The following is a 27,206-nucleotide window of genomic DNA, read 5'->3' on the forward strand; positions in this document are numbered from 1 at the left end:
CTTAAAGAATTTGGAGAACATAGGGACGTATACATAATTCAGAATTATAACAATCTAAAGGCAAGAGGCTATGACTAGAGCTTTCAGGTAATAGAGGAAAAGACTGGGTACACTGGAAACATTCTGCACTTTCAGAGATTGGCAAAAAAATTGTGTGTTTTCCATGAATCATATGTGACTCCCAGGAAAGAGGGTTGGCTATATACGATCTTGAAAGATTTCACATAAAGAACTTCTGTTCATTTCAAAAAGACTGGCATCTCCCAGAGATGCAGCAACTGAGATCATCACCTCCACTCACACATTTTCTATACCAAGAAACTTCTTGGTAGCCCTTAGCAGGTATCTCTTAAGAAATCTCAAAAATGCCTCATAAAAGAGAGTAACTGTGTATCCAAGGTTCTGACATCAGATTTTAATATACCAGTCAAGTGGTATCTCCATTTCACCTCCTCCCCTTGTTAAAAAGCAGCTATAGGGTGCATACCTGTTTATGTGTTTGCACATGTGTATGTGAGTGTATGGGATTGTTTCTGTGTTAGGGGAAAAGTGAGGGGAAAGCTATACCAAGAAAACTCAGACATGTCATTTAGTCTTCCCCTTCCCTTTTCAGATTTCTTATCGTGAAGTAAATCTTTTTTGGTATAGCAGAAATGTTTTAAACTGCAGTGTTTAAAGTTAAATTTTACCTGTAAGAACTGGTAAATCCTTCTTCATCTGTTAGCTACAGTGACAGGGAAAACAGTGAGCTATGCCTGGGATTTCATGTGAAAGAAAGGAGGAATCCACAGAGACCTGAAATGAGTTTTTGTGAGAAAGCCCTTTTATGAACTTATGTCTTAGATAGACAGATATATATTTATGAAAAATCGATGAGCATTGGTAAAGGTTTTATTACATTGTGTTCTAGTGAGAATGGTAGAAAGTCACTGAACTATAATGTCCTCAAGGGCAGGAAATGTGTTTAATGCAGCTTTGTTTAAATGATGCCTAGATTGAGGCTTGTAGCTATTAAATGCTAATAACTTTTGGTGAGTGTTGTTAAATAATAGAAAAACACATAATTATAATGAATATTCAATATGGATCCGACATTATATCTATTGTTTATATATATTAATTTATTTAATCCACACAGATCTATGAGCTTAGTATTGTTTGCTCATATGAAAATGAGACGATTGTAAAATGTAAAAAATCTTTATCAGTTGTGACATAGGCATGATTATAAAATATCTGATAAAATGTAAAACTTAAAATTTCTGATAAAACTTAAAAATTACAATGGATTATTTTTTCTTGCTGAAACCTCATGTTTTTTGACAAAGGCAATAGAAATTTTTACATACTTTCTATAAGTTGGAAGAAGCCATGTTTTCTTTTAAGTATTAACTTGAGGTGCTGAAATTATTTTCCTCAATAAAACATTATATTTTCCATTTTTTTACATTTTTTTTTCTTCTGATGTAAACTGTGCCAAATAAATTGTAATGGCTACAATAATGCTTTTATTTTTATTTTGCTAAGTCGCTTCAGTCGTGTCCTACTCTGTGTGACCCCATAGATGGCAGACCACCAGGCTCCGCTGTCCCTGGGATTCTCCAGGCAAGAACACTGGAGTGGGTTGCCATTTCCTTCTCCATTGCATGAAAGGGAAAAGTGAAAGTGAAGTCGCTCAGTCGTGTCTGACTCTTATGACCCCATGGGCTGTAGCCCACCAGGCTCCTCCATCCATGGGATTTTCCAGGCAAGAGTACTGGAGTGGGTGCCATTGCCTTCTCCTTATTTATATTTATGTTTTATAATTAATTTTTTAATAAAGAAAATCAATCATTTAAAAACTGATTCACTTTTTAACTGAATCCCCCCAAAAAGGAAATTAATTTAAAAGAATTCTAAGAACACCATAAATTATCACTATAATCATTCACTGTAATTTTCATTTGTCCTTATTTTCTCCTACAGTTTAAAATCCTCTTTTATTGGGTACTTGAAGGGATTCTGAAGCCAACAGGGGGAAATTGATACTATGGTTCTGGCCTATCTGTCCCACCAGTCCCATCCAGTAATAGTCACACTAAATGACACCCTTGTGACTCAAAGTCTGAAACAAAGTCCCTGGAAGCATCTCATTAGCATTGAGAGACATTAGCCTGGGAAAAGTCTTTTACTGTGTCATGATTGCCTAGACCATCTGAAAAGCATTACACGATAATTCACAGCATTGATCAAGTTCTTGTGGCAGTGGCCACAGGACTGGAAAAGGTCAGTTTTCATTCCAATCCCAAAGAAAGGCAATGCCAAAGAATGCTCAAACTACCACACAATTGCACTCATCTCACACGCTAGTAAAGTAATGCTCAAAAGTCTCCAAGCCAGGCTTCAGCAATACGTGAAACATGAACTTCCAGATGTTCAAGCTGGTTTTAGAAAAGGCAGAAGAACCAGACATCAAATTGCCAACATCCACTGGATCATTGAAAAAGCAAGAGAGTTCCAGAAAAACATCTATTTCTGCTTTATTGACTATGCCAAAGCCTTTGACTATGTGGATCACAATAAACTGTGGAAAATTCTGAAAGAGATGGGAATACCAGACAACTGACCTGCCTCTTGAGAAACCTGTATGCAGATCAGGAAGCAACAGTTAGAACTGGACATGGAACAACAGACAGGTTCCAAATAGGAAAAGGAGTACGTCAAGGCTGTATATTGTCACCCTGCTTATTTAACTTATATGCAGAGTACATTATGAGAAACGCTGGGCTAGATGAAGCACAAGCTAGAATCAAGATTGCTGGGAGAAATATCAGTAACCTCAGATATGCAGATGACACCACCCTTATGGCAGAAAGTGAAGAAGAACTAAAGAGCCTCTTGATGAAGGTGAAAGAGGAGAGTGAAAAAGTTGGCTTAAAGCTCAACGTTCAGAAAACTAAGATCATGGCATCTGGTCCCATCACTTCATGGGAAATAGATGAGGAAACAGTGGAAATAGTGGCTGACTTTATTTTTCTAGGCTCCAAAATCACTGCAGAATGGTGACTGCAGCCATGAAATTAAGACACTTACTCCTTGGAAGGAAAGTTATGACCAACCTAGACAGTATATTGAAGGGCAGAGACATTACTTTGCCAACAAAGGTGTGTCTAGTCAAGGCTATGGTTTTTCCTGTAGTCATGTATGGATGTGAGAGTTGGACTATGAAGAAGGCTGAGTGCTGAAGAATTGATGCTTTTGAACTGTGGTGTTAGAGAAGACTCTTGAGAGTCCCTTGGACTGCCAGGGGATCCAACCAGTCCATCCTGAGTGAAATCAGTTCTGAATATTCATTGGAAGGACTGATGCTGAAGCTGAAATTCCAATACTTTCGCCACCTAATGCGAAGAACTAACTCATTGGAAAAGACCCTGATGCTGGGAAAGATTGAAGGCGGGGGGAGAAGGGGCGACAGAGGATGAGATGGTTGGATGGCATCACGAACTCAACGGACATGAGTTTGAGTAAGCTTCAGGAGTTGGTGATGGACAGGGAGGCCTGGCATGCTGCAGTCCGTGGGGTTGCAAAGCGTCGGACACGACTGAGTGACCAAACTGAACTGAGGCCCTCCCCTCTTCTAGATGCTGGGGAGAGAGCATTGGATCTTCACAACAAGTACACTGTTGTGAAGAACTGATGTACTTGCACGATGGCAGGGGCAGTGTAAGAGCATGAAGATGGAAGTGAAGAGGCTCTTTGAGGCCCAGACTTCAGAATTGGCACATTTTGTGTGTTCCAGTGGACAAAGTAAATCCTAAAGTCAGCACAAATTCAAAGCGGGAGAAATAGACTCTGACAGACTCATTTAATATCATCAACAGTGAGGTACTTTAACTCTCCCATAAGATTTAATGAGACTAAGGTTGAGATGACTGAGTGAAACTAATTTTTTCAGTTTATTTTAATGTGCAGTAACATGGACACTGACCCTATTATGTCATGCTATAACTAACGAAGCTAACTTATTTGAAGAAGTTGTAAATATCTCCTCCTACCTCACTCCCAAGGAGATCTTATTCAAATTATAGGTCACTGAATACTTAGAACTGAAAAGATTCTTATATATCACCTGTATCACCAATCACTTTATTGATAAGACAATAAGATCTAGAGAAATGAAGTAATTTCCCTAAAGTCACAAAGGTAATGACAGAACTAAAATTTTTGACTCCAGAGTGTATGATCTTTGTATTACATCATGTTTCCTCTAAAATTTTATTTTAGCTCATGATTAAGGAAATGAATTAGTAACTATGTTATCTATTACCACAGTCATACTTTTTGGAAAACTGTATGCAACCATGCTTAAGAGTTCAGTTGTTTAAACTACAGACTGGGTTTAAAATCTGCTCTGCTATAGACTATAGTGGACACTATGGGTTATCTTGGACAAGTAGTTTAGTCTCTGTAAACTTTAAACTTCTCATGTGCAAAAATTTGAAAATAATATGGCTTGCCTTCTCTTTTTTCTTTTTTTATGATAATCAAATAAAGCCTATCACATACAGTACTTTGGCTGTCACAGATCATGCTTATTGATAAGGGTAATATTTATTTTACTAATAATTTTACTAATGTGAAATTAATACACAGTGAAATGATCAGATCTTGAGTATGCTTTTATGAATTTTACTAGTGTATGAGCCTGGGTAATAACTTCCCTAATCAAGAATATTTCCTTTACCCCAGAAATCTCTCTTGTGATTCAACCATTATAAGCAACCTCTATTCTGATTTTAATCACATGGTATTCTTTTGCTTCCCCGAAGGTCACATAAATGGCACCATACAATACGCCTTGTGGTTTGCCTAGCTTCTTTTAACATAATAGTTTTGAGATTCAAGCATGTTGTCATATGTATGTATGTGTATATATATATATATATTATATTTATATGTGTATATATGTTTATGAAAATGAATTATTCATAAGATTACTCCTGAATCACGTTTTTTCCATTTTAAAAAATATATCCTTGAATCTGATTATCCATTTTTCTATTAATGATATTCAGATTACTTCAAATCTGAATAAATCTACACAATTCTTATATGGAGATTTTTGGAGTACACATACTTTTATTTTTCTTTGATAAATATCTTGAAATAAAATGACTTGGTCATGTGGTAAGTGACTGTTTGACATTGAAAGAAAATATCATAATCTTTTGCAAATACCATTACCATTTTACATTCTTACTAGGAAATATGAGTTTTGGTTGTTCTATGCCCTCAAAAATGTAATATTGTCACTTCTCCTAATTTTAGACATTACAGTGCACAAGAAAAGATATCATTGTGGTTTCATTTTGAATTTTTTTAATGAATGCTGTTGATGAGAGCCTTTCAATGTTCTTATTAGATACATACAAATTTTTTCGGTCTGTTCGAGGACTTTGACATTTTTTATTGGGTTGCTTGAATTTTCATTATTAAAATGAAGAATTTCTTTATGTATTCTGGATACAAATCCTTTATTACTTATAATGCAAACATTTTCTGCCTTATGTGACTTGCCTTTTCATTTTTTAGTGGTCTTTTGATGAACAGATATTTTTTATTTTTATTAAGACCAATTTATCAGTCATATTTTGTTTACTACTTTATGCCTGCTCTAAGAATTTTTTGTCTATCCCAAAGTTATAAACATATTCTCTTTTCTTCTCAAAATTATTAATTTTTGCTTTGGTGTAAGAGATGAAATAAAGGACAAATGTTATTTTTAACATTATGCTATTTAAAAATAATCTAATCATTTGTTTCAGCATCATTATTTTAAATCATTAATCTTCCTCCTTTGAAATGCCTCAACTTTACTGAAAATCAAATGAACATACATAGAACTACTTATTCTTTTTTCTAGCTTTTAAAGTCAGAAGTTTACATTATTGTTTCCAACCTTTCCTTTTTCTATGTATTTTATAGTCATAAGCTTTCCTCTAAGGCTTTCTTTAACTTCACAAAACAAATTTCTATATGTTGTATTTTCATTTTCATTTGTTTTGAAGCATTTACAACTTTTCTTGTGGTTTCTTCTTTGATCTATGTATCATTTAGAAGTATTACTTAACTTTCAAAGTTTTTGAAACGTTTCTACATATAGTATTGATTTCTAAGGAATTCTATTGCAGTTAGAGAATATGTAAGCTTCCAAAAGTTTGATACTTATTGAGGCATATTTTATGAACAGTTGAAAATGATTTACCTTTTTTACTTCACTCTTCAATTGTTGTGTATAGTATTCTATAAATGTTAAGTCAGAGGACTTTTAATATCTCCAACTATGATTGTGAGATTTATCCATTTCTCCTGTTCTGTCAGTTTTTGCTTCTGTTTATTCTGAAGTTTTATTGTGTGTGGAAAATTTTATAGTTCTTATGTCATCTTGATGAGTTGATCTTTTTGTCATTATAAAGAACACCTCTTTATCTCTTGTAATACTCCCGGTGGTTATGTTGGTGTTCTGCCACGATTTTGCTATTTGCGTTCTGTTTGTCTTTTCCCCCCGTTTGGTATTTTCTACTTTCTTTTGTATTTATGAGTTTTTTAAAAGTATTTTTTGAATGATTTTTAGCTATAGTTTTTAACATTACTTTTAGTGGTGCTTTAAAAATTACCATATTCACCTCTGTCTTATCAAACTCTACGTACAGTTGCCATATTATTTCTTGAAATAAGCAATTATAAAAGTATAATTTTATTTACCCTCAACTCTGGAATATTTTGTGCAATTGTTGACATGTATTTTATACATATATATGTGTTATAAACTTCAAAATGCGCTGTTAAAATTTTTGTATTAAAAAGTCAGGTGCTTTTTAAAAGAATAAAGATAATACATTTTATATACATACATTTATTTATATATATAATGTATATAATACTATCTAATGTATATATAGTTTCCTCATATGTTAACCATTTTCAGGGTTCTTCACTTGTCACAGATCTGGGTTCCCATCTGGCATCACTTTCCTCAGCCTGAAGAATTTACCTTAGCATTATTTTTATCTCATCTTTGCTGGTGACAAATTCTCTCAACCTTCCTTTATTTGAAAAGGTATTTTTTTCCCCTTCCTTTTCTGACAGATCTATCTATTGGATATTTTATTCTATATATAGTTTATTTCAGCACATTAAAAGTATCATCCACTGTTTCCTGACCTTAATTGTGTTGATCCCTTTTTGCTTTATTTTAGGTTTCTTTGCCTTGTTTCTCTTTCCCTTCAAAAACAGGTATCTAAACAAAGTTTGTATGTAGATCTGGAGTCTAACCTGTCTGTTGTTACTTTGTTTCTCTGATTTCTCCCCTGATTTGAGCTGCTCTAAGAATTAATTAAGGTTTTGCCTTCTGCTGATGTTAATCATCCTATACCTCTGCAACTGTTTCCTAGAATGAAACTTTCCATGCTAAAACCGAAGAAGTCTCCAGCAATTGAGGAAAATTTTATCATCTTTTAAGTGCCCTCAGGGAAACCCTAGATCTTGTCCAATCCAGTTTCCTCTTTTTATGGTCAAATTTCATCACTTTTTGCCCATTTTTGGTAACTTTCTAGGACTTTACATAATTTTTATTTAATGATTTTTCCACAAGTTATAAATGTTACCTGCATAATGGCTGGCCTACTTCATCTTTAACAGAACTAGAACCTAAATAATTTATTTTAATTCTATAAGTGATAAGAGATTTGATGTTGACAACCAAATTGATAAAACTTTAGATTTCATAATTCACTTCTGGGTATAGTAATTACAATAGTAATAGTAATAACACAATATCAAATTAAAATAATCTTCATTCAGATAAAATTAATCCACCAAACAATTCTCCAACATATTGACAATGGCTTGTTTGAATAAGAAGATGCAGGTGGTAGTTTTTTATTTCTACTTTTTAATAATTTTAAAATTTTAGTGTAAGTATACCTATATATATATATATATAGTTTGCAGTGAAAATATGAACATCATGTTTATCAAATAATGATTATTTAAATATGTATCAAACATAAACTTAAAAATGGGCAAGAATAAAAGGTGATTATACTCCTAACTAGAAGGCGATTACAAAAGAAATTATTAGATGAAGTCTCTTACAAATACAAATTATTAGATGAAGTCTCTTACAAATAAGGTTAAATCTTAGAAAATATATTAAGATACTATTTTTTTCAAATAGCAGCCACCAGATAGGAAAGATCCACCGAGGCAAACTGCAACTTGCAAGCCAGGAATAACATAGTTAAAATTGTACTGAGATATTATAAACAGTAAATTTTCCTCTATAGATTTCTCTTAATATGCTGGCATGTATTCCATTATTGAAATAACTTATAATTTACAGGGATCACATTATGATATCAGTAAGGAATCAAATTTGAATTACTACTTTGTGAATGTGATAGCATTCATTCTCACTGCTTCACTATGCTTGTCACTAAATTCAAAGGAAAAAATAACTTACATTGGAAAATTAGAAATGTTCTATTTGGTAGAAGACAGAATTGTCACATCAGTTTTTATTTGCAACTTAATGGTCTGTAAATCTGTTCAGTTTGGCCTCCTTTGTATTTGAAAAATTAGGATATTTCTCATAATTGTATTCCTATTTCCTCTGGCAGCTGACTGGAACAGAGCAGTGGCAACTCCATTCAGATGGGGCACAACCACTCCAGTGTGCATGATTTCCACTACTATACTGATTCAGAACTAGCTCTTTTTCTTTTTTTTTCCCCACTTATCTCACTTGGCTTGATTTTTGTAGGCATGTGAACATGTAAGCTTTGGCCTATAAAAATATGATAGAATGTCTTAACTGAAAATAAATACACAGCTATTAACAACATAGACTTGTTTACTAAAAAAAAAATAAAAATAAAAAATAAGGAGGGCCAAAATTCCTCACAGTGCAGTAAGGAATAAAAAAATTGCCAAGGAAGAGACTTTCATTTTTTTCTGTCTTTAATTTAATCACCACACACACAAAAAAGTTGATTACTACATGTGAATGGTGTTGTTGTTTTAATTGGATTTTGTTCAAATGCCATAAATAACTGCCTAAGTTCTGGAGGCATGCAGGTTTCCAGGCATGTCTGTTATGCATTTTTTGCTTTAGTGTCAGAATATGTTTCCTCAGTCTAAAGGAAGCCAACAGTACTTCTCTCTACTGTGTTAAGTATATTTTAGGTTTGCAGACAAAGTGTGCATCTACTCATCCCATGTTCTATTCCTATGCATCCTGGACTCCTTACTAAAGTTCCCTACCTGGAAGACACTCTTGTAGAAAAGGCACTGGTTTTGGACTAACTCCCTGCTGTGTTCCAGGAAGGGGTCTGATTGGTCCTCTTCACTTGGAATTTTACATGAACATCTTTGCTATGGTCTCAGTTTTGCAGGAACCTTGAAACACTCCTCCACTTGCTTCTCCATGATAAGTGAATGGGGTTTCCTCTGCAGTGGATGAACTAAGTTGACATAAAAGGATATCTCCCATGTATCAGTATCCATGGTAACATTCTAGACAAGAAAGCAGCATGCTAACACCACTCTTCCACTCCAGAAATTTTCAGAATTATCACCAAGCAGAAAAACAAAAGTTAAATTCCACAGAGCAAATAGAATTCCCTTTACATTGTTAATGTCATCTTGACCTTCCCCTTTATCCACCATCCTTTCAAGAAGCAGGCCCCTATTCTGTGGTCTATAGTCTTTAGGCAGCTATTTTCGTGCATTTATATTTATATTACTTAATATCCAAGTAGTTTGTATCTCTACACTTTCACTAGGGATGGAGAGCAGAAAGAGGAGGAATGAAAACTGAGGAGCATAGATTCTTCTTGTTTTGTAATTGTATCAATGTTTTCTCCCTCCATTCAAATTAAAAATTCACCAAATCTGTTTTCTTAATGGATGGTTTACAGAGAAACAACCACTCCTCCCCCCCCCACCTGCTCCCCCTTCCCCCTACGATGTAACCATGATTTCTAATGTTGCATGATTTTAAATAAGGATTCTTGGCAGATATGAAGAGAAACCTTCTGTCACTGGTGATATAGTATATAAATTGCTAAAGCATCTCTTGTCCCCAGGAAAGCCTCTCTTTGCATGCGTGTTTGTGCACCAAAGAGTTAAAAAGCGCTGGAAAGACACCACGCATGTGTTAATTCCTTCTGCAGCAGCATGAATCGTTTCCACTTTGACCTCATAGTTAATCTGCGTGACAGTTAATCATGCAGAGACTCGAGTATTTCTTTTAAACGCATACACACACCCCCAACACAAATACATACTTGCTGCCCTCTAAAAGAAAAATCAAAACAAAGCAGACAAATAAACAAACCTAAAACGATGGATCTGGGAGAGTATGTGTGAGTGGTGGTGGTGGTGGGGCATGACTATGTGTAAGAGTGTGCCCGCGTTTCTCATTCTCTTATTTGTCTCCTATGCGTCTCTCCCTGTACCCTCCCCCTGCCTCAATTATATTATTCCCCTAGACTTGAAAGCTGCTCCCTGAGCTGATGCTTTGATGGTATCTGCAAGCGTTAGTGCTGATGTTATTTCTGCCCCCTGAATATTAATTCCCGAAGCTGGTAGCAATACAGCTCCCCAGTGACGGACCTACTAGAGGCAGGTGGGGGGAGCCACCATCAGATCATAAGCATAATAATAATACAAAGGGGAGGGATTCTTCTGCAACCTAGAAGCTAGAGGCAGGGGAGGGAAAAAAAAAACGATGAGTTCGACAAATATATGGAGCACAGGAAGCTCAGTCTACTCGACTCCTGTATTTTCACAGAAAATGACGGTGTGGATTCTGCTCCTGCTATCGCTCTACCCGGGGTAAGATATGCCCTTTTCAGCGGCGTTTTGTTTCAGAGAGGTGGGGGAAGGGGTGGGGACCAAGGAACTAGGGAGACCACCCAGATTTAAAAGACTCTTCTGGGATCTGGGGCTTTGTTATTTAGGAGAATGTGAATATGTGGGGCAGGAAAAGGAGGGAGAAAAAAGGAAGGTCACTTTCGTTTATTTATTTATTTATTGGGTTTTATTTATTTCTTTTAGAATGGAAAAGCTAACGTCATAAAGACTTTGCATTTGGGGAGTAGCATTTTGATAGTATTGCAATATGATGTCTAGGTGGTCTGTGCTGATACATGCTGGCATTTGAGGCCATGTTGGAGGCGTTTGGGTGGGGGTCTGGAAGAGAAAACTACAAATGGGGTCCTGGCGTACACTCGGCAGATGTGTTTGTGTGTGTGTGTGTGTGTGTTCTGGGGGATGGGTTCTGTTCCTGTGACCTAAGTATCTCTTGTTTCTGCACCTGAGCATTCTTAAGATCAGTGAGCCAGGTTTTCTATCCAGCCCCGTTGACCTGGCAGCAGACTCCCTGGTGGGGTAACATGGTTCAGCACCAGGGACAGCAGTCCTGCCAGGGCCAAACGGAAAAAAAGCTTGTCTAATCCCATAAGACAACTTTATATTTACACAGGACATTGTCATAGTAAAGACAGAATGCCGATGGAGCAAAGGAACACTAATGATGTCTGGGGACCCTGCTTTGATTATCCTTTCCTCCTCCTTGAGATAAGGAGGGGCACTGTTGGGCATGGGGTGGAGAATGTAGTTAATGCATGAAGGGATATAGGTCTGGAAAAGAGTTGGCTTTGCTGCAGTGTTGAAAAATATGCTGAGCCAGGTAAATGTGATGCCAAATTGGGAAGTTAGGCATTAATTTCTTAGAGCCTTGTTGCACTGAATGGAAAAGATGGGAAAGGATTGTGTTGTGAAGTGTTTTGCACCTCATTTTTTTTTTTAACTTCATTGCACCAAAGATATCAAGGAAATATCCCTTCACATATAGTTCATCATTCATCCACCCACAAAAACAACCCCCCTGACCCAACACACACCATCAGGATTTCCAGCCAGATCCAAAGGCAGATTAGAGGTCTATTGTACTTAATATTAGTTGCACTCTTCTTTACTGTCACTTTGAGATACAACTCTAAAAATGCCACCCCTAACCCTTACTCAAGAAAAGAAAAAGAAGAAAAACTAGCTGTAGAAGAAACCAAGCCATTGCTCTAAGGTTTTCCTGGGAGTTGACACTGTTATGTAGTAGTTGTAATAAAGGGAGATACAAGAAATGAAGGTTAAAATATTTTTTTTTTATTTTATTGAAAAGCTAACTTTGCTGGTCCTCCATTCTCTAGGGTAGATAATGAGAGGAAAAGATTTCAGTAAAAAGGAGACCCAAGCAAAACAAGGAGTGAAAGTCTCTTTTTTGGAGTTTCCAAGTAGACAAAGTGGCCTGCTTAATCTACCAATACTTTTCATCCCTTCCTCCATTACTATTAAAAATTGAATGTATTTTCTTTAAGAGTGTAAGATTAAGTAGCTTTCTCAGAAGAGGGCCTTTTACTGAAAATAGTTTATGTGTTATGCATTTTAGTGGCATACTAGAAAAACAATGTTTTTAATTAAAAATTACATACATTTAACCATTTGATGTAGTATGTAACCTTAAATTTGTTTCAGAAATTGGGGAATTTATAGTTACTTGTTGATAGAAAAACATCATTCTCATGTTCATACCATTTATGAAACCTGTGGATTAAAATATACTTTCCTTCCCACATACTTATATTCATTTTAGTAAGCAACTTTATAACTAAATAGATGAGTACATTTTCATGTATTTTATCTCCAAGGGACTTATTTTGACCAAAAACATGCAATTTTATTTTTATTTTTAAGTGTATCAAATTTAAGATGTCTTCTTATAGCAACAGTTCTACCTTTTCTTTTAAAATATTATATAAAAACTAATACTTGGTGATACATTTAATTTTCAATTCTTAGCATAGTAACTAGATGAGCTTTTTAAGTAGCTCTAAATAATGGGAGTTATGTGTCATGAAAACTCTTCAATAGGAGGATTTTCACATTTTCTCAGTAATGACAGAGAATGGAGTCATTGTAGTTTGCTGCAGAGAATGTGATCAGAGTTTCAGTTTGTTGCAATCCCATAAAAAGAAAAAAAATGCCATTTGAATGGCTGAATAGAACTGGATGAAAATAGTAGCTTTGATCTCTGAAGCTGATCCTGAAGAAGGACAGCAAGTGACTAAGAAATGTGAGTTTCTAGGAGAAATTCAAAAAAGGCTTTTTGGATAAACAGTGGTAGTAGAATCAGAAAGTTGAAGGAATATTAAAAAAAAATTAACGACTTTTTATTTACATAACTTCAAAGAATAACTTTCCCTCTCATTAAAAATGACTAAATTAATTAGATTGTGTGTCTACAAAAGTAAAACAAGGGGGAATATGCATCATTGGCATGAGGATGTTTCTAGCTAATATCTCTTATTTTGGGGATAGTTAATTTCTGAAACCCAAAACTATCTAAACTGTCACATATCTTTTATACAGTGTTATCATATGAATCATCCGGGAAACTTTCTAAACTTGTATGATTCTTGAACCAAACAAGCTTGTTGTTTCCTGTTTTTCCAAATTTTCTACTTGGCCTTATTAGAAAAGAAAAATCAAAATCACTTCCTCAGCATATTTACTTGCTTAGTTATAGATATAACACTTTAAGTAGTGTCTACCCTGAGACAAACATCTATCTGTAAAAAAAAAAAAAGAGAGAGAAATATTTATCACTCAGTATTTCCCAGGATCCAGCTGCCTACTACCTTCTAGACAAAACATCTGAATGGTAGGCAGAAATTTAAAAATCAGCTTTTAATTTAGTTACATAAATGCATCTGATATCTTAGACTCAGTTTAGAATAATCTCCTCAAGATAATTGATTTACAAACTATTGAGCTATAGAGGCCTCTGTTCTACACATTTTAAAATTTGCATCATATCAACAAGGATTTCTCCTCAAACTGGAAGACTGAGTTTAAAGACTTTATCTTTGTTGTAAATATTATTTTGCTAGGACCATGACTAGAATAACTTCCTAGTAATTCCAAGACAGACTTTCCACAATTTAAGTACAAACAGACTTTACCAGGGCTTCCCTGATAGTTCAATTGGTAAAGACTCTGCCTGCAATGCAGGAAACCCCGGTTCGATCCCTATGTTGGGAAGATCCCCTGGAGAAGGGAAAGGCTACCCACTCCAGTATTCTGGCCTGGAGAACACTACTGAATGACTTTCACAGGCTTTACTAAAATGACATATACTTGTTGAAGAGAAGCAGAATTTGCCAACCCAAAATATGCCTCTTTGGCAGAAGGATTATTTTAGGCTTATTATTTTTAACAAACAGAAGATACAGGTGTGAAGCTTAAAACTGAGTGGAAGTTACCTTTGGTAAGAGGCATCCAAATAACAGAAATCTGGATTTTTATGAGTATCTCCATCCCTGTACCAGAAAGAAGAGTTTGGCTAAATATCTAGAAACTTACCAATGGTGAAGGCAGAGACTTGAATCTGCTTAACAACCATCCCCTTGTTGACAGTGCTTTTACTCAATAACTGCCTTTAACTGGCTCCCCCTGCTCACAACATCTTCTTTTGTCTTTAACCAGACACTGTATGTAAGGAGGTGGCTTGGGCCATTTGAAGGACTTAGCTTTCCTGGGTATCTCCTATGTATACAGGAAGTATACAAGTTATTACATTTCTGTTTGCTTGTTTTTTTTTTTTTTTTCCTCTTGTGAATCTTATTAATGCAATGATGTCTCAACCAAGAATCTACAAGTGTAGAAGGAAAATTATTTTCCTCCCCTACATGACTGTCCAAAGTACTTCTGCTAAAATCACAGACCTTGGAAGACTGGGAAAAACTTTATAGTTAGTGCATTTCAGGAACTGTTTGACCATCACAGGTGTCCAAACAATTTAAGTGCTTAAAGATACAGGATTTCAGTTGTGATGGGCACATTTATTATTCAGGCAATTATGAAAGAAAGAATTTATCCTCCTGCTACTGGTTATAAGAAATCCATGTGGGTTGTAAAAGACCTATGTGACTTCTTCAAAGTCAGAAACCAAATAGTTACAACGTAACATCAATTTCAGATTTTCCAATCTACTTGTATCATGTGTATACATACACTGAACCAAATTTTACATATAAACATTAATATATAATATAGATTTTAATTAACATATACAAAGTTATGCAATCCACTTCAATGTATAAACTATATTTATTTTATATCGTGTATATATATATATATACACACACACACACACATACACACAAAATTTTACTAACATTTGTTAAGTAGTTTTTGTCAACCACATTTGACTTGGAAACCAAGATTATAGAGACATTAGACTTACTTAAAAGCAACAGATAATTAGAAGTAACAAAATAATGATTAAGTATGTATGTGGATAGAAATAGAGAAATATAATGATAAATGTGTGCATTTATTTACACTTCACACCATCCTGGGGTTCGTTCCTGTGTCGCTTGGTGGGTGTTTCTCCAGGAACCAGGGTGTGGCTCTCACTCCAGTCAATAAGCACTAATTTCCCCCCCCCCCCTCCCCGCCCCAGCACCACTAGTAGCAGTGAGTGGATGTGAGTTCCACGCATGACCTGCTAACTGCGTTGATGCAACTGGCGCTTTCTCCTTTCTGTGGCTGCCAGCACTCACCACTTACTTATCATCTCATCACTTTGGCCCAGACCCCTTCTCCCGAAGCAGGATCTCAGAAGGCCTGTCACCTCCCTGCTTTGTCTCTTGGGCCATAGCCACTCTGACCTTGATGTGTCCTTTGCTAAATACGACTTTCTGTATAAATAAAAGGTGGTTTGGCATGTTCTCTCAAAAAATATTTTAGAATTACATGTTCATACACGATAATGATAACTGGCTACATTTTATATCTGTCACTATTTTCCAAATTTTGTTTTCTGTTGTGTTTTTTCTTCTGACTTTTTTCATCAGGTTTATTTGCTCAGTACTGTTTACTTATAAGTGTAGTTAACTGATCAAGTTTAATTTTTATAATTATCTGATTCTACAATCATACAATAGAAGCTAGTGTGGATGTACATTCTATTAGCCCACTAAATAACTTTAAAGATGGAATTTACCTAGTAGTGTGGCTTGAGGTCATCGGTCTGCATCAGTCACTCCATTTTTAAATTTATCTTGCACTTTTGATTGAAAGCTCTAAAACATATGCTTAGAAATAATCCAGTATTCAGTTATCTTATTAGTTTAATAACATATTAAATGATATTATTTAATACCTGGGGAAAATGTTTAGAAAGCGTATTTTCTTAAGGGTTATGTGTAACTAAAGCATAGTTTAATCTGCAATTCAGTCATTGCCCAGGAAGTTAACCACTCCTTGTCATCCCATTTTCAAAAAAACTTTGTCTTCTATTGAAAAAATTAATAGGGTGACTTGTTGAATGTTGTCACGTAGTTTTCCTACAAAAATTCTGTATTGAGGCAACCATACTGAATATTAAAGTAGAAAAAAAATGTTGCTGCTTCAATATGTGGATCTTTATCTTCAGTGTGTAGATATTTAAAGTTAACAGTTTTAATCACCTCAATCATACAAGCAACAGCTTGATTAACTTCTTTGGTATGTGAAAACTTAAAGCGCTTTTTTCATTTCTAGAGGAAAACAATTTACGCTTTCTAGATATTGAGGCTTTTTTTTTCTGAGAATGTTGGCATGCACACTTTTCCTCCTTCTATAGCTTTGTAAGTTAGATGAGGAAAATAATACTTTACTTTTCTGACTTTTAAAAACAAGATATGGAGCAGTTCTGAAAATGGTCCAACTCTTCCTGAATTTTGGTGGTGGAGTAGGGGTTAAGATTTCCCCAGTCATATATTCCTAGTGCAATATACCACACCATTCACCTACAGTCTTCCTTTTTCTCTGTAAAAATAAGAAAAATACTTGGATTGTTTTGAGATGTAAAAGACTTCTCCGGTTTGCTTTACTGGGAAGGTTATTTGCTATTTATTTCTTCTGTATTCTAGAGAATATGTATCTTTAAAAAGGAAATTAAAAAAAAACTTTTAAGTTACACATTAGTGATTTAGGGTAAAAATAAAATTTAACTCCAAATCACATTAATCCCTACAGTATAAAATAAGAGGGCAAATATAGTAATAGTTCTATGTTATTATGAAATCGTTATGTAACTCTCGAGATAACATGCTATGTAAATGCTAAATAAGTAGTCCTGATATTACATTCTCTACTCATTTATAAAGAAAACCATATGAATACCAAATAATATAATAGTGGAGAAAACAAAAGATGCTTTTTAAGCCAAGGTCCTTTGTAATAATTGAAACCCTGCCATGAACACAAGTATCGTAGTAGAACCAAAGTCTATGTAGTGAGACAGATAAATAACAAGTTCTGTATTTTATTTAGACAGATTTAAATTAAATGGCCAAAACAAACTGAATATAACTTGTCAATATAACCTTGGTAGAAAGAAATAAATAACTTATTTGTGTTATTTTGTGCAGGTTAATAGTCCCTTTTGAAAACACATTTGAAATACAACAAGTAAGGGAAAAAACTCTAGATATAAACTATAGAAGTGACTAATATTTCAGCTAGTTCTATGTTAGTAACTGGTTATATAACTATGGGGTAGCAAAAGCCATGATTCTGTCCTCATGGAGTTTCCAGTCTAATGGGGTGGCAGGCAATGATCAAAGTTTTACTAAGTTTTAACTTAAGTAAATACTACACAGCAAAGTCATATGGTGCTATGAGAGACTCGAACAGTTTTCTAACTGGTGAAAGCATAGGACAGAGAAATTAAGTGAGATCCACAAACTAGCTAAAACTGATCTAAAATCATGTAGTTTGTTGGTTTTAGTATTTCAACATCCTTCTTTGTTGTAATAGTTTTTGCTGTTTTTTTTTTTTTTAACCTCAGTTGAAAGAGGGTTTTTTCCACTTGAAAATGAGTATTTTTTGGAAGAAAAGTGGTGAAAATTTTTAATGTTCTAAAAAATTTTTCTTTTTTACTATTTAAAAGTTATGTAGTAGACTAGAACTATATTAAGGATAATTAGATAATGTAACACATCATTTGTGACATTATTTTAACACAAACAAAATTTACCAATCAATGGCTAGTGAAGGGCTTATGCTCAACTCACCCCCATCCAGTAAGTAGGTCTTCAAGGTACAGATGCGTAAAAGTAGATTTATTCTCCTACCACTACCTCCAGCTGAGGCATCTTCCCTGGTTCTTTGTCAATCCAATATAGTCAACTATGTCAAATGGGGAAAAACAGACACACACACACACAACTATCTTAAATATAAATACCTGTTGAGTGTCAATTAATTTCAGAGTTGGATACAATATGATGAAAAATACAGTGAGAATTTTGAAGATTTTGAAAGTATGTGCAAAATGTACTTTGTATGACCTTTACAAATATGTACAGAAGGAGACTGTGGGGTGTGCAGAATTTCAGTTCTCAGACCAGGAATTGAACTTGGACCATGGCAGTGAAAGCCCAGAATCCTAACTACTAGCAAGAGAATAGATGTTAGGAATTATGTTAATAAACTGTCAATTTTTAAAATCTATTTTACCTATTTTATTCTAGTATCTTCTTCCTTCATCTTAGTCTTAGAATAAGCAAGTATTTATTTAGTTTCTTTAAAATAATCATTCTAAAAGCCTGGTCTCCTATACTTATGCATGTACACACAAATCTGCAACTTTGGATAATGTCTTTTTTAATCTTATGAAATATATATTATATAAGAGAAATTGAGTAAATACATATTCTTCTTAAATAATTCCAAATGGAAGAATAAGGCATTTTAAATTTGAGGTGGTGGTGGTTGGTGGTGGTAATAATTTGAGATAGTAATCATATATTTCTTATCTTTAATGGAAAACTAATTTTCCATAGTAGTTCTTAGAAGGAAAATTTAAAGTGATGATTTTTAAAGTCAATAGCAATATCTTGATAATTCCAGATAAAAATTATCATTTAACCAACTTATCTCCCTTTAACTTTGTTAATAAACACCAGCATTCTTTATTTTAAAATTAGTTCTAAATAATTTTCAGAAAAAATTTCCAAATTTTAAAAAAAAGTGTACATTTGAATTTGATTATTCTTCATTAACTTCATCAACAAATAATTAAATTACTTAAATAATTACTTTATAACCTTCATAAACTCATTATTTCATTAGTCAAATTATTAGAAATTGGAAAAATTTAGACACTTTTAGCTTATTCTACATCAAGGTAATTTTTAATTTGTTTTTAATTTTTAGAACTTAAAAAAAATTTTATTTTATATTGGAATATCATTTATTACCAATGCCACGTTAGTTTCAAGTGTGCAGCAAAATGATTCAGTTATACATATACAAGTGTCTATACTTTCTTAGTTCCTTTTCCCATTTAGGTTATTACAGAATATTTAGCTGAGTTCCTTGTGCTATATACAGTAGGTCCTTGTTGGTTATCTATTTTAAATACAGCAGTATGTACGTGTCAATCCCAAACTCCCAATCTATCACCTCCTTTAGCTTTCCCACCCTGGTAACTGTAAATTCATTTTCTACGTCTGTGAATCTGTTTCTGGTGTGTAAATAAGTTTATTTGCATCAGATTCTGCATATAAGGGCTTCCCTGATAGCTCAGTTGGTAAAGAGTCCGCCTGCAATGCAGGAGACCCCGGTTCGATTCCTGGGTCAGGAAGAGCTGCTGGAGAAGGGATAGGCTACCCACTCCAGTATTCTTGGGCTTTCGTTGTGGCTTAGCTGGTAAAGAATCTGCCTGGAATGCGGGAGACCTGGGTTCAATCCCTGGGTTGGGAAGATCCCCTGGAGAAGGGAAAGGTTACCCACTCTAGTATTCTGGCCTGGAGAATTCCATGGACAGTCCATGGGGTCACAGAGTCAGACATGACTTAAGTGATTTTCACTTTCACTTTCTTTCTGCATATAAGCAATTTCATATGATATTTATCTTTCTGTGTCTGTTACTTCACTTAGTATGATAATCTCTAGGTCCATCCATGTTGCTGTAAATAACATTATTTCATTCTTTGTAATATCTGAGTAATACTCAATTGTATATATGTCCCACATCTTCTTTACCCATTCATCTGTTGATGAACATTTTGGTGCTTCCATGTCTTTGCTATTGTAAACAGTGCAGCAAGGAACACTGGGGTGCCTGCATCCTTTAAAACCAAGTTTTTCTCCATATACATGTCCAGGAGTGGGATTGCTAGGTCATATGGTAGTTTTATTTTTAATTTTTTAAGAAACCTCCATACTGTTTTCCATAGTGGCTGAACCAATTTACGTTCCCATCAACAGTGTAGAGTGGTTCGCTTTTCTCCACACCCTCCCCAGCATTTATTGTTAGTAGACTTTTTGATGATGGCCATTCTGACTGGTGTGAAGTGGTACCTTGTTATAGTTTTGATTTGCATTTCTCTAGTAATTAGCAATGTTGAGCATCTTTTCACATGCCTCTTGGCCATCTGTATGTCTTCTTTGGAGAAATGTCTATTTAGGTTTTCTGCCTATATTTTAATTGGATTGTTTGTTTTTTTGATATTGAGCTGCATGAACTGTTTGTAAATTTTGGAGATTAATCCCTTGTCAGTTGCATCCTTTGCAAATATTTTCTCCCATTCCATGGGTTGTCTTTTTGTTTTGCTTATGGTTTCTTTTGCTATGCAAAAGCTTTTGCATTTAATTAGGTCCCATTTGTTTTGTTTTGTTTTTTCCTTCATTATTCTAGGAGATAGATTGAAAAAGATATTGCTGCAGTTTATGTCAGAATGTTCTACCTATGTTTTCCTCTAAGAGTTTTATAGTGTCCAGCCTTACATTCAGGTCTTTAATCCATTTTGAGTTTATTTTTGTGCATGATATAATTTGTAAACTAAATTATCTCACGGGAGTCTCTTAACCCTATAACCACCATTTGTTTTATATCTGTAAGATATTGATATTGATATATTGTGATAGGTGATGTTCACCCCTAAAAATTGGGAGAGTGAATGGTAACAGAAATACAGTCATGTTTAGATGTTATTAATTTAAACATTTTTCATTGTATGCCTTCTATTATGAAATGATACTTAAAATATGGTTGAATTTCTCTGTAATTGATTTATTCAACATGCTGGAATGATGTAGTTACGGTCTAGAAATTGTGTTTCTTTTTAAACATCATCTGTTGCATCTACCCCTCCCCACCAACACCACATCTGGACAATATATATCTAATGTCAAAATTTTCCATTCATTTCAGAGTTTGTAATCTCATTTTCAGGTATTAAATTCATCTAAATTGATCCTTCAATCTCTCATTCACTTTATTTTTATTTTTTTTAATTTTTCTGTTCTCTCATCAGGCCTGACTTAAGATTTTTGCTGCCCACCTATTACATCATGTTCTAAAGGCTCCTCCTCTTTTTATTATGCTGCTTTTGGCTTTTTTCAAGATTAGGGTCGAGGTAGGAAGGATGGAGAAGGCACTGGCACCCCACTCCAGTGCTCTTGCCTGGAGAATCCCATGGATGGAGGAGCCTGGTGGGCTGCAGCCCATGGGGTCGGTAAGAGTCGGACACAACACAGTGACTTCACTTTCATTTTTTCCCTTTCGTGCACTGGGGAAGGAAATGGCAGCCACTCCAGTGTTCTTGCCTGGAGACTCCCAGGGACGGCAGAGCCTGGTGGGCTGCCGTCTGTGGGGTCGCACAGAGTTGGACACGACTGAAGCGACTTAGCAGCAGCAGCAGCAGGAAGGAGGGTTACAATTGCAGAAAGATCTTACTGTACTTTCTGAGTGAAAGATGCCTACACGCTGAGTCATTCTTTCAGGGGGGAGCTGGATGGGTTCCGTGAAGCTAACCCTCTTCCTCCTTCCTCCCCCTGGGAGGAACTGCACTATTCCCTGACATGGGTCATGCTGTAGGGACTTGATGTTTCACGACAGTCCTTCGCTCCACTTCAAAAATACATCCACTCTGACTTTCTACTAGCATTTTCTTACTAGGGTTGCATTATAAACTGTCTTTTCAAGATGATTCCAGCATGACTATTTTTCTGGCATCCATTTAGCTCAGGAAGAATGAATGAATGAAAAACAGACTCTGAAAAATTACTTGTCAGCTTCTGAAAGTAATGGTGTTTTTCTGACTCAGATTCACTATAGGGATTGTTCAAACCAGCCTATCTTCTTTAGACTTTTTCAGGAAACAATCAAGCTACATTAGTCACCTGGGCTGCTTAAATTATAGAGACCACAGGCCAAATTTTGCTAAGAATTCTCTGTCTACCCTGTGCTGAAACAGCATAAAGAAGTAAATAATGCGAGTTTTCTGTTTCAGGTAGAGATAGCAGTTATCTCTGTTAGTCTTCACTAAATGGTAGACATCTATGAGTGAGTTTCTTGACTTTGTTTTTCACTTGCCTTGAGGGAGAGGTGGAACATATGTCACTGTGAGGAGGAAATATGAAACTGCTAAAGCTCTTTCTGCACTTAGGCCAATAAACTTATTCCACAAGAACTGCTGTCTCATTGAATCTTTTAACTTCCATTATATGGTCCCAAACTGGGTGAAGGAAAAAGAACGCAGGACTGATTTTTCGCTTTCTCTAGCAAGGTCTGCCTCTTCTTGGGAATCCACCACATTGTGTTAAATGAGAGTAGAACATTTCTCATTTTTTCTCAGTTCTGATAAAAACATTTTTTTTTTTTAGTATTTAAGAAAGTATATTTAGTATTATGTTCCCTATTTGATTCATTTCTTCCTGATATCCACTAGTTTATTCACCTTCTTCACATCTTTGCTCAAATATTGCCTTCTCAATGCCTACAATGATCATTCAGCGCACTATTGCAAATGTCCCTCAATCCTATATTCACATTTCCAGTTCTCTTCTATGTTTCACCTTTCCTTAGTATTTACAGTCTTCAGTAATTAGAAAAAAATTTTTTATGACACCTACTGATTTATTATTTTAATTCTTTTTACTTTCTGTCTCACTCAGCTAGAATCCAGGATGGACAAGAACAGAGATGCTGTATTGTCTGCTACTTTACTCCAGACTGTTAGAAAAGTGCCTTGCTTCTAATAAATGTTCAGTAATTACTGTTTAATTAAATAATAATGGCATCTCCCTTTCCCTGAAATTTATCTTCTTTTAAAAAAGTCTTTTCATCTTTTCCATAGCACCTAAGTCCAGCATACATGGCTGGTGACGAAAACAAAAGAGCAAGTCCTACGGTATAGTGCAGTCCTTAAGAGCATAAGCTATGGACCTACACTTGACTAGTATTTATATTTCTACCCTTGACATTCACTACTTGATGACCCTCAGTAAGTTTACTTAACTTCATTCATCCTTAATCTCTTTGTATAAAAACAAAGAAGATAATAACTCCTCCTAAGCTTATTTTGAGTAGTAATTGACATAATACATTGAACATGGCACGTAGTAAGCACCTCTTATATGTTGTTATTGTTTTTACTACTACAGGGTCCTTATTTATTTCCTGGGATATCCCAAGAGGCACAAGTAGCCTCTCCACCCCTATTAAACTTTGAACTTCAGGAAAGTACAGGAGAGGGGTTTTTTGATAAAAATTCTGTAATTCTCTATTCCCCTGTCTTAATTTGTATAAGATGAGAAAATAGGATAAAGTTCCCTAAGTTTCTGGAATGACTATATTGTTCATTCATTTTAGATCAATATTATATATAATAAAATTTCTATTACGCATGGACTATATCCCAATAACAATGAAATAGGTGCTGACACATGGGACTTCTTCCTGAAGACAGTTTCTTCAACTACATGCAAAGAAGAGAGAGCTGATATTTTTCTATTCAAGTTTTTGACTGATTCCTCATTTTTTGTGTGTCCCTTTTGGATCTGATAATAGAGTAAAATTCAACTCCATCTGTCACCTAGGTTATTGCATCAGCCATCTAATGTACCTTTCTGATGCCAGTTTTGCTGCCTTCTGATTCATTCTCCATACAGCAGAGAAACTTTTTTCCTAACAATTTTTTTTCTAAATACAGATGTAATTTAGATTCAATAAACTGTTAAAAATTTAAGTGTAGAGTTAAAATTTTCTCAAATGTATGCACCAGGAAAACCACCACCCATGTGTATATATCCACACATATATTAGTTTTCAATATAATGAACATAAAAACCAGTCAAGCTCTCAAGCACTATGTTAAATGCAGAATGAAAATAAATGCAAAGTAGACAAATTTCCTACTTGCCTCCTGCCTTCTTGCTATAAATAGTTATTACATTCCTAATACTTGTTTGGCACTGTCCTAGGGTTGGAGAGTAAAACGGAAAAACAAACATCTTCTTAATCCTATTAGACGTTGCAATCTAGGAACAGGCAGATAGTAAATAAACAACTTTCAAATTGTGATAAATGTTACATAACTAAAAGGTATGATGTGATGAAAAAAGAAACAATCTATATTAGAAAACTCAGGAAAGTCCTGGATAAGAAGTTGAGATTGTAAGCATATTAAAAAAATTTAGCCATGAAAAGACTGAAGAGAAGCCCTTTCTTATTATAGGTAACAGCAGGTTGAAGGGCCTTGAATAGAGGAAAAATTTGGTGTGGGTCAGGAAATAAAAAATAGCCCACATGTCTAGAGGACAGAGATCATGGATAAAGAGGTCAGGATATAGGATTTGGGAAGGAAAAGGCTACTTTGTATGGTACAGTCTTGTGGCTATAGTGAATATTTTAAATTCAGGAAAATACTTCATATAACACCGTCCGTTTTGTTCTTATGGAAGAAGTGTGCCTCTATGATTTGGGGAATGGTGAGGGTTGCAGTTTGCCTAATAATTTTCAGTTGCTTGGCAATTAACTAAACTGTTTACCTATAGCTTCCTTAGAATTATATATAGTGTTGCTCTACATCTTGCAGCAAAATCTTAGCAGAAAAAAAAAAACTATTGATTCTGCTATTATATCAATTACTTAAAACATGGTCATTATTTTTGGCATCATTATGAATGCCATAAAATTATGGCACTATGAAATGATTGCACTATATTTAACTTGTGTGTTTAAACTTAAATTTTTATAAAGGTAAATGTTTTACATCTAAAAAATGGAAAAGATAGTTTCTTAATTCCAAATTAATATGTTTTCTGGGGAGCAGTTATTGGACTGAATGATTTTTAATTTTAACAGATTCTCACAGGGAACATTAACAAATGTACATTTATTTCTATCCATAAAATATATTATGGAACTTTTTCTACATAAAATAGAACCACAGAAGGTAATACTTCTAAGAGCTTGTTGCTGCTGCTGCTAAGTCGCTTCAGTTGTGTCCAACTCTGTGCGATCCCATGACGGCACCCCACCAGGCTCCCCTGTCCCTGGGATTCTCCAGGCAAGAATACTGGAGTGGTTTGCCATTTCCTTCTCCAGTTCATGAAAGTGAAAAGTAAAAGTGAAGGCGCTCAGTCGTATCTGACTCTTCGCGACCCCATGGACTGTAGCCTACCAGGCTCCTCTGTCCATGGGATTTCCCAGGCAAGAGTACTGGAGTGGATTGCCATTGCCTTCTCCGCTAAGAGCTTGAAAGATATACAAAAAGCTACACATCAAATAAGAGAAAAGAAAAACTACCATTTTATTAATAAAAAATTTCCTTTTCCCCAGGAGATTTTTTTAGTGCTTAGATTCACTTACCTTATACTTTAGGAAATTTCACAAAAGTCTCATGTCAAAGATTATTTTGAAAAATTCAGTGATTTACTTTACAGCATAATAGTTTTATTTTTACGTTAACATACAGACAGCAAACTGACCTGTACCAGTTACAGTTGTATGAATTTTAACACACATGTAAATTCTTATAATTCAGTATCCCAAATCAGGCTGCTGAACAGTTCTACCAGTAGCCACAAAAGTTCCTCCTGTAACCCCTTGTAGCCACATCCTTCCCCTACTCTTAACTCCTGGAAACAACTACTACTTCATCACTGTAGCTTTTCTTTTCTGGAAATGTCATATATGTAGATTCAGCATACTGTCTTTGAGATTCAGTTAAGTTACTGTGGTGTCAATAAGCACATGAAAAGAAGTCCTACATTACCTTGAGATAAATGCAAGCTAAAACCGCAATGTGGTAACACTACACAGGGACCAGAGTGGGTAAAACAAAAACCATACTGACAAGACCAGGGCTTGGTAAGTATGTGGACCAAATGGAACTCTCATACATTTCTGGTGAGAATTGAAAACAGGGAACAATTTGGCAATTTTGTATAAGATTAAGCACATATCTATCATTACTGAACAACCTCATTCTGATTTGCATGGGAGAATTGAAAACTTATGTTCTAGAATAATAGTTTTTATACTTATGTGATAATTTTTTTCAGAAATGCTTACATAAATATGATCATACCAAGTTTTCCAGACAAAATAAGTGTTTTCCTTTATTTGACTTGAGAATACACTCTTGATTGAATTGATATATTTCTTAATGGTTATATGATCTGCTTTGATTCTACTTGTGACCATGTACCTGAGGATATTGGAAAGACTGGATAGAATAATGATAGGGGTGATGCAGGGAGAAGCATGGATTCTGTGGGAGCTCCTTTTTTAATGTGTGCAATAAGTTTGCAATCTCTTGAAAAAGGTAAAAATACACTACTGAGAAAAGACAGTAAGTTGTTATTCCCTTAAGACATATTATTTGCAATATGAATTCATCATCCTATAATGGCAATGATAAAGCAGTCAACCTATTGTGTGACAAGGATCTAAATTTGTAAAAATATAAATGACACAAATTACCTTTTTTCTATCATATAAACTTTTAATTTCTATATAAAGCCAGCATGCTGATTTAAAACACCTTTAAGCTTTGGGTGAAGCTGTGATATTTCAAATTCCACTGGGAATTTCTTTTACATTGTTTCAGATTTCTAAGAACAAAAGTAATTTTGGACTTTCTATGTTTACTGCCAGCATGGAACTTTTTAAAGCAACATCTACTATATTTTCATAGGCAAAAAAGTAACATTTCCAAGTGCTTAGAACAGTGTTTAGCTCATAGACGATGTCTGTGAATAATCACAAATGAGTAAATAAATACGCAACTTCTGTGATCTGGAGTATTCATAATTCTTAA

At 34.9% G+C, this 27,206-nt stretch overlaps 1 protein-coding gene across 4 annotated transcripts in view; it reads left to right on the plus strand.

Annotated features, from left to right (window-relative positions):
• The window catches only part of GABRG2 (gamma-aminobutyric acid type A receptor subunit gamma2), a 226,250-nt gene that overhangs the window by 86,906 nt on the left and 112,138 nt on the right, over positions 1-27,206 (plus strand). For 3 of the 4 annotated variants that reach the window (XM_081504616.1, XM_081504617.1, XM_081504618.1), the window contains exon 1: positions 10,772-10,878. The exons of the other annotated variant lie outside the window; for it this stretch is intronic. In XM_081504616.1, coding sequence (XP_081360742.1) covers positions 10,772-10,878 — 107 coding nt within the window. Of the gene's footprint in view, positions 1-10,771; positions 10,879-27,206 lie in introns of those variants that run through there. 4 annotated transcript variants of the gene reach the window in all.

Source organism: Giraffa tippelskirchi, chromosome 6 (genome assembly GCF_054371585.1).
Source record: "Giraffa tippelskirchi isolate mGirTip1 chromosome 6, T2T-mGirTip1v1.2.pri, whole genome shotgun sequence".
Classification (NCBI taxonomy): domain Eukaryota; kingdom Metazoa; phylum Chordata; class Mammalia; order Artiodactyla; family Giraffidae; genus Giraffa; species Giraffa tippelskirchi.